Source organism: Hemitrygon akajei, chromosome 28 (genome assembly GCF_048418815.1).
Source record: "Hemitrygon akajei chromosome 28, sHemAka1.3, whole genome shotgun sequence".
In the NCBI taxonomy this organism is placed as follows: Eukaryota; Metazoa; Chordata; class Chondrichthyes; order Myliobatiformes; family Dasyatidae; genus Hemitrygon; species Hemitrygon akajei.
The window spans coordinates 2,088,294-2,106,235 of record NC_133151.1 but is presented as its reverse complement, the minus strand read 5'-3'; the positions used below and the strand labels follow the sequence as shown (position 1 = coordinate 2,106,235).

Below are 17,942 nucleotides of genomic sequence, written 5' to 3'. Positions count from 1 at the left end.
CGTGCGCGGGTATTGAGCAGATAAGTGGTGATACTGAGCAGGCCAGGCAGCGCCAATGGGAAAAGACACTGTTAACTGTTTTAGATTAGCAACCTGTCATCGAAATGGTTTCAGAGTAATGGACGTCTGTGTCCTTGAGTGCCTCTGTTACCTAGATTTGGGCTGTTGCCAGAAATGCTCTTGCTTCGCCACTTTGGGGCAAATTTATGTATCCGAGACATGCCTTCTTTTGACCTTGAGTTATTTCTGATTTTGAGAGGAATTAATTGGGCGGGTTAGCCTCTTCTGTTTGTAGAGCACGTCGCAGAGCAGGGGCTGTATCCTGGAAAAACCAAACTGGCTTCAGAGAGGCTGGTTGAATCCTTCCATAAAATTCAGTTAGCGCAAGCTGCAATCACTTTTACTGACCGACGGTTCGGAGAGGCAGAAAGATTCATGGTCCTGCCTTTTCTGAAGAAGAAAATTGTGCTGCAATGCTACGTTTTCATGACTGTTCCACTCTCCCATTTCTAAGTATCTGTTACGATACGTGGGTTTTGACCGAAGGGTGGAAAAACGTGGCTGGAGTCACTTAGCACTTTCGTGCAACGTTGTTTATTAGGTGTGTCGAAAACCAAACCTGCAAAAACTCAATATTTCCAAAAGGTTATCTGGCAGAAAACACTATAGCTTCGTACCATTTTGTCTATTATTAACTCTTGGCAGCTCGATCTCTGTCCCTGCTACTGAGAGCGATCTGCCCTTTTCTTTTAGGCACCAGGATATACAATCTTTAATTATCCTCAAAGTTAACTTAAGACTACATATGAATCAGAATGTGATGCACCCCACAATGTAGTTACAATCGTATTACGAAGCAAACAAGTATCTACCTTAATTCAAAACACGAAATGCTGGCAGAACTCAGCAGGCCAGACAGCATCTATGGGAGGAGGTAGTGACGACGTTTCAGGCCGAAACCCTTCATCAGGACCAAAACCCTCCCATAGATGCTGTCTGGCCTGCTGAGTTCTGCCAGCATTTTGTGTGTTTATTTCCAGCATCTGCAGATTCACTCATGTTGCCAAGTATCTACCTTAAATACAGTATACAAACACAATATGCACATTTATCCATCGCCATTACTGAATTTCTTGGTGTTCACCTGGCGGAGAATCTCACCTGGTCCCTCAGCACCAGCTCCATAGCAAAGAAAGCCCAGCAGCGTCTCTACTTTCTGCAAAGACTGAGGAAAGTCCATCACCCACCCCCCTGTCCTCATCACATTCTACAGGGGTTGTATTGAGAGCATCCTGAGCAGCTGCATCACCGCCTGGTTCGGAAATTGCACCGTCTTGGATCGCAAGACCCTGCAGCGGATAGTGAGGTCAGCTGAGAAGATCATCGGGGTCTCTCTTCCTGCCATCACGGACATTTACACCACACGCTGCATCCGCAAAGCAAACAGCATTATGAAGGACCCCACGCACCCCTCATACAAACTCTTCTCCCTCCTGCTGTCTGGGAAAAGGCACCGAAACATTCGGGCTCTCACGACCAGACTATGTAACAGTGTCTTCCCCCAAGCTATCAGACTCCTCAATACCCAGAGCCTGGTCTGACACCTTACTGTCCTATTGTCCTGTTCATTATTTATTGTAATACCTGCACTGTTTTGTGCACTTTACTCAGTCCTGTGTAGGTCTGTAGTCTAGTGTAGTTTTTTTCTCTGTGTTGTTTTTTACATAGTTCAGTCTAGTTTTTGTACTGTGTCATGTAACACCACGGTCCTGAAGAAACGTTGTCTCATTTTTACTGTGTACTGTACCAGCAGTTATGGTCGAAATGACAATAAAAGTGACGACTTGAAATGGAATATTCTGCCGTGTATGGCAGGAAAGGCACCAGAAAGCCAACGTGAGTGCATCAGCTCGGTTTAGAGCCCATTATGAGAAAACAGCAGGGAAGACTTAGCTTAGCACAACACCTGAAGAGTGTGCAAGTCTTGTGTGCAAGTGTGAATGGAGTGTGTTTATCCTTCGTTCTGAAACATCATCCCTTTTGACCTTTTTAAAAAAAATAACTTGTATCGGGTCACCCTCGCACTTCTCCCTTCTGTCTTCTTCCTCTCACTCCAGCGATTGTTCTACTCCATCACCCTGATGATCTTCCCATCCTTTTTTTTCCTTCCGGAAAAGTGGGGGGGTGGGGGGGCGGACGCAGTGAATAAGCTCCCGCCTTTGCCCTGCGCTCCCACTCACTCTTCGCTCCTCTTGCCTCCAGCTCCGCGATGTTCACGGGCCAGATTGACAGACCAGCCCAGAGCTTCCTGCAGCGGAACGGACGCAAGTCAGTAACCATCGCGATCAGCCTGGATGGCGTATCTGTCATGGACAGTAAAGAAAAGGTATCTGTTAGCAAATCTGTCACTTGTGGGTGGGATGCTCTGCTGGTGGCGGTGGATATAACAGGGTCTTTTAAGAGACTCTTAGATAGGTACACGAAAATAGAGGCCTATGTTGGTTACGTGGTCGACACAAAAATGTGGGCCGAAGGGCCTGTAATGTGCTGTAGATTTCTGTTTCACTATATGACGTGGGCATTGTAGTGATGTGTGTTTTCACCCTAAGGTTATATTAATTGTTGCCTCGGCAACTGTCATCTTAACGATAAATCATGTGATTGCAAACCAGGATCGCGAGTAGGGGGCCGACACAGTGTGAGGAGAGTGAGATTCATAGTCCGTACAGCGTCCTGTGCACGTCTGCTTGTCTCAGTGCGGAGCAGAAACTTCATGCCTTGCCATCGTGGCCCGGTGGCTGGCTTGGAGCGACTTTGCCACTGATGAAATCAGGAGGGAGCAAGTCAAAGAGCCGTTAGGCTTCCTAGAGCTGACCTTAAGGCGATTGCGAGCATCGATTGAGACTGATCGATATTGTCTCTCTCTCTCTCTCCCCCTGCCTCTCTTTCTCAGTGTGTGCTCTTGGCTCTGTGCTTTCACGAGCTCTCGTGGGATTACACCTCCTCGGAGGATGAAGACTCTGATGACATCTTGTGGCTGGAGTTTGACGGAGAGGAGGGGGGAGCAGTGGTGAACAAGCTTCTGAAGATCTACTCCAAGCAGGTACCACCAGCTTCTCGTTTAAGATGCAGTCGTGCTTGTCATCCTCAGAATCGGGTTTAATATCCCCAGCAAATGTTGTGAAATTTGTTAACATCTTGCCAGCAGTACAACGCAATACATGATAAATACATTGATATACAGTAAGTATATCAAATAAGTAAAGTAAGTAATGCAAAAACAATATTTTTTTTTAAAAAAGGTGGTGTGGTAGTGTTCATGGGTTCAGTGTCCATTCAGAAATCGGATGGCAGAGGGGAAGAAGCTGTTCCTGAATCGTTGAGTGTGTGCCTTCAGGCTCCTGTACCTCCTCCCTGATGGCAGAGGGGAAGAAGCTGTTCCTGAATCGTTGAGTGTGTGCCTTCAGGCTCCTGTACCTCCTCCCTGATGGCAGAGGGGAAGAAGCTGTTCCTGAATCGTTGAGTGTGTGCCTTCAGGTTCCTGTACCTCCTCCCTGATGGCAGAGGGGAAGAAGCTGTTCCTGAATCGCCGAGCGTGTGCCTTCAGGCTCCTGTACCTCCTCCCTGATGGCAGAGGGGAAGAAGCTGTTCCTGAATCATTGAGTGTGTGTCTTCAGGCTCCTGTACCTCCTCCCTGATGGCGGAGGGGAAGAAGCTGTTCCTGAATCGTTGAGTGTGTGTCTTCAGGCTCCTGTACCTCCTCCCTGATGGCAGAGGGGAAGAAGCTGTTCCTGAATCGCTGAGTGTGTGTCTTCAGGCTCCTGTACCTCCTCCCTGATGGCAGAGGGGAAGAAGCTGTTCCTGAATCGCTGAGTGTGTGTCTTCAGGCTCCTGTACCTCCTCCCTGATGGCAGAGGGGAAGAAGCTGTTCCTGAATCGCTGAGTGTGTGTCTTCAGGCTCCTGTACCTCCTCCCTGATGGCAGAGGGGAAGAAGCTGTTCCTGAATCGCCGAGCGTGTGCCTTCAGGCTCCTGTACCTCCTTCCTGATGGTAACAATGTCCTGGGTGGTGAGGATCCTTGATGATGGAAGCCACTTTTTTGAGGCGCTTGAAGATGTCTTGGGTGTTATGGAGGCTAGTGCAGATACTGTGCAGACTGAGTTTACAACTCTCTGCAGCCTGCTATGATTCCCACGTCCCCCCCCCCCCCCACCCGGTCCCCTCCCCGCCAGTACCAGACGGTGATGCAGCCAGTTAGAATGCTCCCCACTGTACATCGGTAGAAATTCGAGTGTTTTGGCGACAAAGTCTCCTCAAACTCCTCGTGAAATATAGGTGCAGCCTTCCCTTTCTGGCTGCGTCGATATGTTGGGACCAGGTTAGATCCTCAGGGATCTTGACACCCAGGAACTTGAAACTGCTCACTCGCTCCACTTCTGATCCCTCTATGAGGATTGGTTTGTGTTCCCTCGTCCTCAGGGCCCAAGCTGTGATGCTGGTTCTCAGTCAAGTGCTGCGAGCACTTTGTGTGTGAACCTAATGTTTCTTTTGAACCCAACACACAGGAACATAGAAACATAGAAAACCTACGGCACAATACAGGCCCTTCGGCCCACAAAGTTGTGCCGAACATGTCCCTACCTTAGAAATTACTGGACTTACCTCTAGACAATCATAGTTGCACACCCAGAATTTAAATGACCTTGTCACCGCCTTGATTTCTGATGGGAAAAAATTTGAATTGCTGATTCTGGGTGCTGGGGTGAATCTCTGAGTATCGAATGATCTAATTATTTGCTTAATTAGAGCTCTGAGTGTTTCTAGTACCTTGGAGTTTAAAGGATCGATACCTGGTTAATCAGTTTGATTCTTAAAGCGGATTTTAACTGGTCTGGGGAATAGTACAGAGAGAGAGAGCGACAGACAGACACGGTAGTGTAGTGATTAGTGTATTACAGCAGCCACAAACCAGGTTTAATTCCCAGCGTTGTCTGTAAGGAGTTTGCTCCCGTGTCTGTGTCTGGGTTTCCTCTGGGTGTTCCAGTTTCCTCCCACACTCCAAAGATGCACGTTGGTGTAATTGGGCGGCGCAGGCTCATTGGGCCGGAAGCGCCTGTTTCAGCAGGTGCATTTATAACCATATAACAATCACAGCACGGAAACAGGCCATTCCGGCCCTCCTAGTCCGTGCCGAACTCTTAATCTCACCTAGTCCCACCTACCCGCACTCAGCCCATAACCCTCCACTCCTTTCCTGTCCATATACCTATCCAATTTTACCTTAAATGACACAACTGAACTGGCCTCTACTACTTCTACAGGAAGCTCATTCCACACAGCTATCACTCTCTGAGTAAAGAAATACCCCCTCGTGTTTCCCATAAACTTTTGCCTCCTAACTCTCAAATCATGTCCTCTCATTTGAATCTCCCCTACTCTCAATGGAAACAGCCTATTCACGTCAACTCTATCTATCCCTCTCAACATTTTAAATACCTCGATCAAATCCCCCCTCAACCTTCTACGCTCCAATGAATAGAGACCTAACTTGTTCAACCTTTCTCTGTAACTTAAGTGCTGAAACCCAGGTAACATCCTAGTAAATCGTCTCTGCACTCTGTCTAATTTATTGATATCTTTCCTATAATTCGGTGACCAGAATTTAATGTCAGAGAAATGTATACAATATACATACTGAAATTCTTTCTCTTCATAAACATCCACGTAAACAGGGGAGCCCCAAAGAATGAATGACAGTTAAATGTTAGAACCCCAAAGCCCCCCCCCAGCTCCCCCCTCCCACACACAAGCAGCAGCAAAGCGATGAACACCCGCCCCCACCCCCACCAGCAAAAAAGCGTCGGCTCCCCCCCACCACCACCAAGCGCTCAAGCGTGCGGCAAAGTATCAATAAAGACACAGACTTGCAGTACCCCAAAAGCTACTCATTCACCCGGTATTCGACATACCACAGGCGCGCTCTCCCTCTCCCTCCCCCTCCAATAACTTTTTCTCGTGTGGAAAAAGATGTGTCCCCTTTGTCGTGCTGTATCTCAAACAAAAGTATGAACTCCCATTTCTTCAAAGATTCGAAGCACATTTGAATGTATAAATTATACACCTTGAGATTTGTCTGATTACAGGCAGCCACAAAACAAGAAACTCGAATAACCCAATTTAAAAAAAATATTAAAAACCATTGTGTAGAGAAAGACCCAAAAAATGCTGGTGGAACGCAGTAGGCCAGGCAGCATCTATAGGGAGAAGCACTGTCGACGTTTCGGGCTGAGACCCTCCGTCAGGACTCAAAACAGGTTCAATACTGCCCCCTGCTGACCAGGAGGATTCAGGAGAGTGGTCCCAACATTTAAAACAACACACACAAAATGCTGGTGGAACGCAGCAGGCCAGGCAGCATCTACAGGGAGAAGCACTGTCGGCGTTTCGGGCTGAGACCCTTCGTTAGTCCTGACGAAGGGTCTCGGCCTGAAACGTTGACAGCGCTTCTCCCTAAAGATGCTGCCTGCCCTGCTGTGTTCCACCAGCATTTTTTGTGTGTGTTGCTTGAATTTCCAGCATCTGCAGATTTCCTCATGTGTAGAGAAAGAGATTTGTCAACGATCCTTCACTTGTCAAATAGTGTGTCTGTTTTACTGGTGGAGATCTCTTGGATTGACTGCTTTTGATGCATTTTGGATTTTAACTTCCTGTGCAGAGACACTAATCTGTTTACACCAATAACTGTTGCTCATTAATCTGGAATATGAATAATGACCATCTTAACTGGAATAAGAACATAAGAAATAGGAGCAGGAGTCGGCCATCTTGCCCGTCGATCTTGCTCCGCCATTCAGTAAGATCATGGCTGATCTGGCCATGGACTCATCTCCACCTACCTGCCTTTTCCCCATGACCCTTAATTTCCCTACTGTGCAAAAATCTATCCAACCTTGTCTTAAATATATTAGATAGATAGATAGATAGATATTTTATTCATCCCCATTGGGAAATTCAACATTTTTTCCAATGTCCCATACACCTGTTGTAGCAAAACTAATTACATACAATACTTAACTCAGTAAAAATATGATATGCATCTAAATCACTCTCTCAAAAAGCATTAATAATAGCTTTTAAAAAGTTCTTAAGTAGTTTACTTAAATACATTAAATACAATCAACCCCGGCACTTTAACATATCTTACTCCTGGCGGTTGAATTGTAAAGCCTAATGGCATTGGGGAGTATTGACCTCTTCATCCTGTCTGAGGAGCATTGCATCGATAGCAACCTGTCGCTGAAACTGCTTCTCTGTCTCTGGATGGTGCTATGTAGAGGATGTTCAGGGTTTTCCATAATTGACCGTAGCCTACTCAGCACCCTTCGCTCAGCTACCGATGTTATACTCTCCAGTACTTTGCCCACGACAGAGCCCGCCTTCCTTACCAGCTTATTAAGACGTGAGGCGTCCCTCTTCTTAATGCTGCCTCCCCAACACGCCACCACAAAGAAGAGGGCGCTCTCCACAACTGACCTATAGAACATCTTCAGCATCTCACTGCAGACATTGAATGACGCCAACCTTCTAAGGAAGTACAGTCGACTTTGTGCCTTCCTGCACAAGGCATCTGTGTTGGCAGTCCAGTCTAGCTTCTCGTCTAACTGTACTCCCAGATACTTGTAGGTCTTAACCTGCTCCACACATTCTCCATTAATGATCACTGGCTCCATATGAGGCCTAGATCTCCTAAAGTCCACCACCATCTCCTTGGTCTTGGTGATATTGAGACGCAGGTAGTTTGAGATGCACCATATCACAAAGTCCTGTATCAGTTTCCTATACTCCTCCTCCTGTCCATTCCTGACACACCCCACTATGGCCGTGTCGTCAGCGAACTTCTGCACATGGCAGGACTCCGAGTTATATTGGAAGTCTGATGTGTACAGGGTGAACAGGACCGGAGAGAGCACGGTCCCCTGCGGCGCTCCTGTGCTGCTGACCACCGCGTCAGACCTACAGTCTCCCAACCGCACATACTGAGGTCTATCTGTCAAGTAGTCCACTATCCAATCCACCATGTGAGAGTCTACTCCCATCTCCGTTAGTTTGTGCCTTAAGATCTTGGGCTGGATGGTGTTAAAGGCACTAGAGAAGTCCAGGAATGTAATCCTCACAGCACCACTGACCCCATCTAGGTGAGAGAGGGATTTGTGCAGCAAATACGTGATAGCATCCTCCACTCCCACCTTCTCCTTATACGCAAACTGAAGAGGATCCCGGGCGTGCCTGGTTTGTGGCCTCAGATTCTGTATTATCAGCCGCTCCATGGTCTTCATCACGTGCGACGTCAAGGCAACAGGTCTGAAGTCATTCAACTCCTTTGGTTGTGGTTTCTTCGGTACCGGGACAATACAGGATGTTTTCCACTGTCTGGGTACTCTTCTCTGCTCCAGGCTCATGTTGAAGATGCGCTGTAGTGGTTCTCCCAGCTCAGTCGCACAGGCCCTCAGTAATCGTGGGGAAACTCCATCCGGTCCCGCCGCCTTGCTGGTACAGATCTTCCTCAGTTGACCTTCCACCTGTGCAGCTGTAATCCTGGGCGTGGGCAAGGTCTCCTGTGAGTGGCTATTTTCCTGTGAGGGAAGCAAGCCTGGTGTGGAGTTCTGCGGTGAGGATGAGATTGTGCTGTCGAACCTATTGAAGAAGTTGTTCAGCTGGTTCGCTTTCTCCACATCTCCACTTATGTTTGCCCCCCGCTTTGCACCGCATCCACTGCTTCCCTGGGCAGAGAATTCCACAGATTCACCACTCTCTGGGAAAAGCAGTTCCTCCTCATCTCCGTCCTAAATCTACTCCCCATAATCTTGAGGCTACGTCCCCTAGTTCTAGTCTCACCTACCAGTGGAAACATTTCCTGCCTCTATCTTATCTACCCCTTTCATAATTTTATATGTTTCTGTAAGATCACCTCTCATTCTTCTGAATTCCAGCGAGTACAGTCCCAGGCGACTCAATCTCTCCTCATAGTCTAACCCCCTCATCTCTGGAATCGACCTGGTGAACCTCCTCTGCACCATCTCCAAAGCCAGTATATCCTTCCTATGGCTTTAAGATTTATGAAAAACAAGCAGAAAGAATGGGTAGCCCTCTAACTCAGGGGTTTCCACTCTTTTCTTTTAAGCCTCGGACACCTACCATTAACCGAGGGGTTCATGGACCCCTGGGTTCAAGATGCCTGTGTCAAATATTGATTTGTGGAGGGTTTTGCAATGGCGTTACAAACTGTACAGTTTTCACCCCAGCGTATCATAGGGAAGTGAATTTGTACGGATTCGTCAGCTTGAAATTTTCAAGCCCCTTGCTGCGTTCAGCGCCATCAGGCAAAAGGTGAAGTTGCCCTTGGATCCACTGCAGATTGCTGTCGGACGATGCCCGCTGGAGGGAGATGGTGGTTGAGGCTGGGCTCTGAAGTCTTCACCGGCCTCAAGCGCGCATTCGGGTAACCGAGTGGCGCGGAGATTTTTTAAAATTTACATTCAATCGCAGGATATGGGGCTTGAGGGCAAAGGGAATGAGTTGAGGGTAGTCCACTGGAGGGCACAGAATGTCACCTATACAGAGAAAATATCCTTACAACTGTACAGAAGCTGGAAAGTGAAGAGTCCATTATAATAAAACAGTCACTGATAAATCTTCAGAGAAACTCGATCCAGAATGTGGGGAAGATGTTAAGTTTGCTCCCACAGGGAAAGGCAAGGGCGGGCGTCGAACACATTGGATAAACAGAAGGCGGAAAGGAATAGTGGTTGGAAAGCATGCAGAGAACAGATGGACTTGAACGGCTTGTCTGTGATCTGTTCTCATTAATGGCCGAGCTTTCAACCCAGACCGCCCCTGGTGGCATTGTGCGTGTTTGATGAAATCGCAGTGAGCGCTCTGTAGAGATTTGTTTATCGATGGAGATACGGTGTGGAGTGGGCCCTTCTGGCCCTGCGAGCCACTCCACCAGCAATCCCTTGTTTTAATCCTAGCCCATTTTACAGTGACTGATTAACCTAACAACCGGTACGTCTTTGGAATGTGGGAGGAAACCGGAGCACCCGGAGGAAACCCCACGCGGTCACCTGGCAGGCAGAGGCGGGAATTGAACCCGGTTTGCCGGTACTATAAAGCGTTGTGCTAACCGCCACGCTACTGTGCCGCTCTATTCAAAGCCCTGTTATCGGAGCAGATTCAGGCCGTTCGGCCCATCAAGCCAGCCTCACTCCCCCCCCCGCCCCCCACCCATTTTTACCAGAACGTCAACAGAGATTCGAGAAGGCAGCTCACCACGTTGCAAATGCAACCAGGGATGGGAAGTAATTTTTGACCTTGCAGTTACACCACGTAGGTTAAAATGCAATGCTAAACTGTAGCAGATTATATCTTCATTAGATATACAAGGTACAAAGTATTCAACCCCTCCCCCCCAGAAGTTTTCATGTTCTAATGTTTTCCAACCTTGAATCACAGTGGATTGAATTTGGCTTCTTTGACGCTGATCAACAGAAAAAAGACTTCCGTGTCAAAAGTGAAAACAGATCACTACAAAATGATATAGATTAACTTCAAATATAAAACACAAAATGATTGTTTTGTATTTGAAATTCGTTTAGATCACTTTGTAGAGATCTGGCTTCACTGTGACACGAAAGAGTCTTTATCCATTGATCCATGTCAAATAAAGCCAAATTAAATCAATGTTGTAAAACAATAAAACATGAAAACTTCCAAGAAGGGGTGAACACTTTTTACGAGCACTGTGTACATATCTAATATATATTACAATCGTAAGACGCAAGAACAAATTAGGCCATTCAGCCCATCGAGTCTGCTCCGCCATTTCATCATGGCTGATTTATTATCCCTCTCAACTCCATTCTCCTGCCTTCTCCCCGTAACCTTTGACACCCTTATTCCTGTTGACATGCTTTAAGGCCTGGAGATCCCTGATAATATGTATTTTTTTTAAATGTGCGTCTTGCCATTCTGATGGACCTATCGCAGGTTCAAAACATTTACTGTCTCCCACTATGGGTCTCCTGCCGTTTGTGTTATTCAGAAAAGGCTGAAGGTTCTTCCTCTCTCTCCCTGTCTGGTGAAGAATAATGGGCCTGTCACAGAATAATTTCGCAAGCAAGCTAAGCCCGTAATTATTTTAAAAAATGTGAAACAACATCTTTGGTAATCTCGAGTGTAAAGTGTGTTTCGTTCCCTCACATTGTTTTAAGTGCGGGCAGACAGGCTGGAAACTCCTCTATCATTGCCTGTAATCTCCAAGTGTTTAGGAAGAATGACAACATATGGTAGAGTGCCAAATTGGCTAGGATATAACCAGTTGGTACTGATCTTAGTCAATCTATATAAAGATTAAGAGATTATGATGATTGCCTTTGTCACATCTGTTGAAATATACCATGAAATGTATCCTTTGACAGCAGCAACACATCCTGAGGATGTACCAGAGACAGCGTGCTAGTGTCGGCTTGCTTCTGGCGCCAACATTATACACTCATCGGCCCCTCTGCACCTCATTAATGCAGATATCACAAATGACCTGACTGGTCTAACCAAGCAGGGTCCACTGCCAAGAAGGCCCACCAGCGCCTTTACTTCCTGAGAAAGTTGAAGAAATTTGGCCTGTCCCCTAAAACCCTCACTGATTTTTATAGATGCACCGTAGAAAGCATTCTTCTGGGGTGCATCACAACCTGGTATGGAAGTTGTCCCGTCCAAGACCGGAAGAAGCTGCAGAAGATCGTGAACACAGCCCAGCACATCACACAAACCAATCTTCCATCCTTGGACTCACTTTACACCGCACGTCCAAGATCTGTATGCTCCACGACCGCTGGACTAAGTGTGTAAATGTAGGAGGGGACTATGTTGAAAAATACATGTGCTAGGTTTTCTAAAATTGACGTCTTCCACCTTAGGCCACAAACTTATCAATCACCCCGCGTACATTGCTACTCGGAGATCGTAAGCGGATTGAGATTTTCGGTAATACACGCAGGCATCTGTGCAAGAGAGTGAACAGTCGACGTTTCGGGCTGAACCCCTTCATCGGGACTGGTTTGTGGATAGACATTGTCCACAATCTCTGTGTTACATAGTTTGAGATACAGCGTGGCCCTTTGAACCATGCCACCCAGCAATTCTCTCCCCCCTGCCCCCCAAATCACAGGACAATTTACAGTGACCAGTTAACCTTCCAACTGTTATGTCTTTGGACTGTGGGAGGAAACCGGAGCACCCGGAGGAAACCCACACGGTCACGGGTAGATCGTCCTTACGGTGAACCCCAGTCGCCTGCACTGTAAAGTCTTCCACTAACCACTGCCCTTCCATGCCAACCCTTCGACAGTTAGCCGCCAGGTTGCCCGGGTGCTGAGTTCAGGCAATTAAACTACTGTGTTCATTCGCTGTTGTTGAGAAGGCCAGAATTCATTGCTCCCTTTCAAAATATTTAATATTTACGGTTTAGATTAGATTATGAGGAAACTCAGTCCTCGTTTATTGTCATTTAGTAATGCACGCATTAAGAAATGATACAATGTTCCTCCAGTATGATATCACAGAAACACAAGACAGACCAAGACTAACTGACAAAAACCACATAGTTATAACATATAGTTACAACAGTGCAAAGCAATACCGTAATCTGATAAAGAGCAGACCATGAGCACGGTAAATGAAAGTCTTGAAGTCCCCGACAGCCCATCATCTCACGCAGACGGTAGAAGGAAGAAAAACCCTTCCTGCCATGAACCTCCAGCGCCGGAAACTTGCCGATGCAGCCTCTGGAAGCACCCGACCACAGCCAACTCTGAGCCGTCCGAAAACTTCGAGCCTCCGACCAGCCCTCCGACACCGAGCACCATCTCTGCCGAGCGCTTCGACCCCGGCCCCGGCTGCCGAGCGACAGGCAAAGCCGAGGATTCGGGGCCTTCCTCTCCGGAGATTTCTCCGATCGCACAGTAGCAGCGGCAGCGAAACAGGCATGTCCAAAGTTTCACCAGATGTTCCTCCGTGCTTCTCACGTCCGTCTCCATCAAATCAGGATTGTGCACGGCTTCCTACTTGACAGATGACAGATATTCATCCCGGAGTGGCCGCTAGTCGCTGCCGTCGCGCCGCCATCTTCTCTGGATGATTAGGCATATCCAGCAGAAAATTTGCAAAACTTGAATTAAATTAAAACACAGTTGTCATTGTCCAAGATGCCCTGTGATCTTCCAGAGCCGTGGACTCCACATGCTCCGTCTCCACGTGCACCCAGGCATGGAGACAGACTTGGATATTGCCCTTGAACTGAGTGGGAGAGGACGGTTAAAAGCTAACTGCTTTAATGGCTCTGGAGTGCAGACAGAGGTCGATTTCCTTCTCTCCGGAGCATTGAACCAGAAAGCTGTTGTGGTCCCGCTGTTTTTAAAGTTCCAGAGATCAGAACCCGGTTTGTTGTCACTGACGCACGTTGTGAAATTAGTTTTTGTGGCAGCCATGCGGATCGATACATAAAATCACTACGTCGCAAAAAAAAAATAAAGAAATAACGCCGGAGGGTTAGCAGGGTGGTGTGGGTAAATTTGCAGGCCGTTTAGAAATCCGATGGCGGAGGGGAAGTAGCTGTTTGTAAAATGTTGAGTGTTGTCCTTCGGGCTCCCGTACGCCCACCTCGATGGTGAAGGTCTCCAGCTCTTGAAGATATTCTTGGTAGTGAGGAGAGCATCACCGTTGCATCACCATCTGGTATGAGGGGGTGGGGGGGGGGTTACAGCACAGGATTGAAGTAAGTTGCAGAGAGTTGAAAACTTAGTTAGCTCCATCATGGGCACCAGCCTCCATAGTATGCAGGGCATCTTCAAGGAGCAACACCTCAAAAAGGTGGCATCCATCATTAAGGACCCCCACCACCCAGGACATGCCCTCTTCTCATTGCTACCATCAGGGAGGGGGTACAGGAGCCTGAAGACACACACTCAGCGATTTAGGAACAGCTTCTTCCCCTCTGCCATCCGATTTCCGAATGGACATTGAACCCTTGAACACCACCTCACTACTTTTTTTTAAAAAAATTTCTATTTTTGTACTGCTTATTTAATTTAACTATTTTATAATTCATGGTTTTTTCTATTATTATGTATTACATTGTACTGCTGCTGCTAAGATAACACATTTCATGACATGTGCTGGACATTGAACCCATGAACACCACCACACTATTTTCTTGTTTCTACTTTTGCACCACTAATTTAGCTATTTATGGCATCTACCATATGTCCTCAAACTCTTCTTGAAGTATAGGTGCTGGTGTACCTTTGTGATTGAATCAGCGTGTTTGGCCTGCAGTAGCTGGAAGCTGCTCACCCTTTCGACTGCCGACCCCTGGATGAGGGCCGGTGTGGGTTCTCCTCCTCCTCCCTGAAGTCCACTATCAATTCCTTGCTCTTGCTGACGTTGAGGCTGGTCGGTATTGCGACACCACTCAGCCGTCAGATTGAACTCCCTTCCCACGTCACCATCTGAGATTCTGCAAATGGCCTTCGAGCCGCTCCCAGCCACGTGAGTGTCGAGGGAGTAGAGCAGTGGGCGAAGCGCGTAACCCGGAGCTGCGTCTGTGTCGATTGTCAGCGAACAGGAGATATCTGTAGGAGATGTTGGGTGACGTTATCGCAGGCATCAGAGTTCAATTCCGCCATCACCCGTAATGAGCTTGTACATCCTCCCTGTAGAGCAGGTGAGACACCAGGCAAGGTCTCATTTGATTCCAAACAATCAATTTATTGATCATTGTAGAATGTCTCTCTGGTGCTTCCTGCTCCCTCCCCTCTCTCTTTCCCCAACTGTGATCTCCCCTGTCCTTGTTCCCTTCCCACGATATCGTGTTCCACGATAGAGACCCATATTAGAATCAGGTTTATCATCACTCACATAGGCGATGAAATATGCAGAATGTCTATCATTTTGCAGAAAAACAACGCAATATATAAAATCGCTGCAGTGCTGTACAAGAATACCCATGCGTGCAGTGTAAAGAAAGTGTAACTCTGGGGCCAAGGAGCAAAACGCAAAACCAGCGGTCACACACAGCACAAGCAACATAGTAAAATACAGTCCCACAAAACAATCAAGCACTTTCTAGGAGAGGCCCTCTTTATACCACCATCGGAGAGGAGATAGAAACATAGAAAACCTACAGCACAATACAGGCCCTTCAGCCCACAAAGCTGTGCCGAACATGTCCTTACCTTAGAAATTACCTAGGCTTTACCCATAGCCCTCTATTTTTCTAAGCTCCAAGTTTCCACCCAGGAGTCTCTTAAAAGACCCTATCGTATCCGCCTCCACCACCAATGCCGGCAGCCCATTCCATGCGTTCATCACTTTTTGCGTAAAAGAAACTTATCCCCGACCTTCCCCTATACCTATTTCCAAGCACCTTAAAAATATGCCCTCTCGTGCTAGCCATTTCAGCCCTGGGAAAAAGCCTCTGACTATCCACACGATCAATGCCTCTCATCATCTTGTACACCTCTATCAGGTCACCTCTCATCCTCCGTCGCTCCAAGGAGAAAAGGCTGAGTTCACTCAACCTGTTCTTATAAGACATGCTCCCCAATCCAGGCAACATCCTTGTAAATCTCCTCTGCACCCTTTCTATGGTTTCCAAATGCTTCCTGTAGTGAGGCGACCAGAACTGAGCACAGTACTCCAAGTGGAGTCTGACCAGGGTCCTATATAGCAGCAGCATTACCTCTCAGCTCTTAAACTCAATCCCACGGTTGATGAAGGCCAATGCACCGTATGGTGTCTTAACCACAGAGTCAACCTGCGCGGCAGCTTTGAGCGTCCTATGGACTCGGACCCCAAGATCCCTCTGATCCTCCACATTGCCAAGAGTCTTACCATTAATACTATATTCTGCCATTATATTTGACCTACCAAAATGAACCACCTAACACTTATCTGGGTTGAACTCCATCTGCCACTTCTCAGCCCAGTTTTGCAACCTATCAATGTCCCATTGTAACCTCTGACAGCCCTCCACACTATCCACAACACCCCCAACCTTTGTGCCATCAGCAAATTTGCTAACACATCCCTCCACTTCCTCATCCAGGTCATTTATAAAAATCACAAAGAATAGGGGTCCCTGAGGCACACCACAGGTTACTGGCCTCCATGCAGAAAATGACCCGTCTACAACCACTCTTTGACAATAGATAGTAGGTGCAGGAGTGGGCCATTTGGCCCTTCAAGCCTGCACCGCCATTCAATGTGATCATGGCTGATCATTCACAATCAGTACCCTGTTCCTGCCTTCTCCCCATATCCCTTGACTCCACTATCTTTAAGAGCTCTATCTAACTCTTTCTTGAAAACATCCAGAGAATTGGCCTCCACTGCCTTCTGAGGCAGAGCATTCCATAGATCCACAACTTTCTGGGTGAAAAAGTTTTTCCTCAACTCCATTCTAAATGGCCTACCCCTTATTCTTAAACTGTGGCCTCTGGTTCTGGACTCCCCCAACATCGGGAACATGTTTCTTGCCTCTAGCGTGTCCATTCCCTTAATAATATTATTATCCCTTATAAGGACTCCTCCCATCCTGCGCACGGACTGTTTGATCTGCTTCCGTCTGGTAGGCGCTTCAGATCCTTCCAGACTAAGACTAATAGGCACTGGAGAAGTCTTTTCCCTACTGCGGTCACTTTGCTGAACAGTTAACTGCCGGTTAACTGTCGGCTAACTATTACTTGGATTGCACTACCTGTATGTATAATCTATATTTTCATTTATATTTATCATTATTATTGTTATGAGCAGAGAGACAACATCTGCCGGAAGTAAATTCCTTGTATGTGCATAGGTACTTGGCGATTAAAGTCTGATTCTGATATGTTTCAATCAGAAACAAGTTCCTTTGCCTTCGGTGGCAAGCCAGTTCTAGATCCACAAAGCAATGTTCCCTATGCCTCCTTACTTTCTCAATAAGCCTTGCATGGGGTACCTTACCAAATGCCTTGCTAAAATCCATAAACACTACATCTACTGCTCTTCCTTCATCAATGTGTTTAGTCACATCCTCAAAAAATTCATTCAGGCTCGTAAGGCATGACCTGCCTTTGACAAAGCCATGCTGACTATTCCTAATCATATTATGCCTCTCCAAATGTTCATAAATCCTGCCTCTCAGGATCTTTTCCATCAACTTACCAACCACTGAAGTAAGACTCACTGGCCTATTATTTCCTGGGCTATCGCTACTCCCTTTCTTGAATAATGGAACAACATCCTCAACCCTCCAATCCTCTGGAACCTCTCCTGTCCCCATTGATGATGCAAAGATCATCGCTAGAGGCTCAGCAATCTCCTCCCTCGCTGCCCACAGTAGGCTGGAGTACACCCAGTCTGGTCCCGGTGACTTATCCAACGATGCTTTCCAAAAGCTCCAGCACATTGTCTTCCTTAATATCTACATTTTCAAGTTTTTCGGCCCACTGCAAGTCATCCCTACAATTGCCGAGATGCTTTTCCGTAGTGAATATTGAAGCAAAGTATTCATTAAATACCTCTGCTATTTTCTCTGGTTCCATACACACTTTTCCACTGTCACACTTGACTGGTCCAATTCTCTTACGTCTTATCCTCTTCCTCTTCACATACTGTAGAATGCTTTGGGGTTTTCCTTAATCCTGCCTGCCAAGGCCTTCTCATGGCTCCTTCTGGCTCTCCTCATTTCATTCTTAAGCTCCTTCCTGCTAGCCTTATAATCTTCTAGATTCCTATCATTACCTAGTTTTTTGAACCTCTCGTAAGCTCTTCTTCTTGACTAGATTTACAACAGCCTTTGTACACCACGGATCTTGTACCCTACCATCCTTTCCATGTCTCATTGG

At 47.0% G+C, this 17,942-nt stretch overlaps 1 protein-coding gene across 1 annotated transcript in view; it reads left to right on the top strand.

Annotated features, from left to right (window-relative positions):
- The window catches only part of frmd8 (FERM domain containing 8), a 67,307-nt gene that overhangs the window by 40,542 nt on the left and 8,823 nt on the right, over nucleotides 1–17,942 (top strand). The window contains exons 8-9 of the mRNA XM_073031191.1: nucleotides 2,263–2,386; nucleotides 2,954–3,103. Of these exons, the coding sequence (XP_072887292.1) occupies nucleotides 2,263–2,386; nucleotides 2,954–3,103 (274 nt within the window). The remainder of the gene's footprint in view (nucleotides 1–2,262; nucleotides 2,387–2,953; nucleotides 3,104–17,942) is intronic.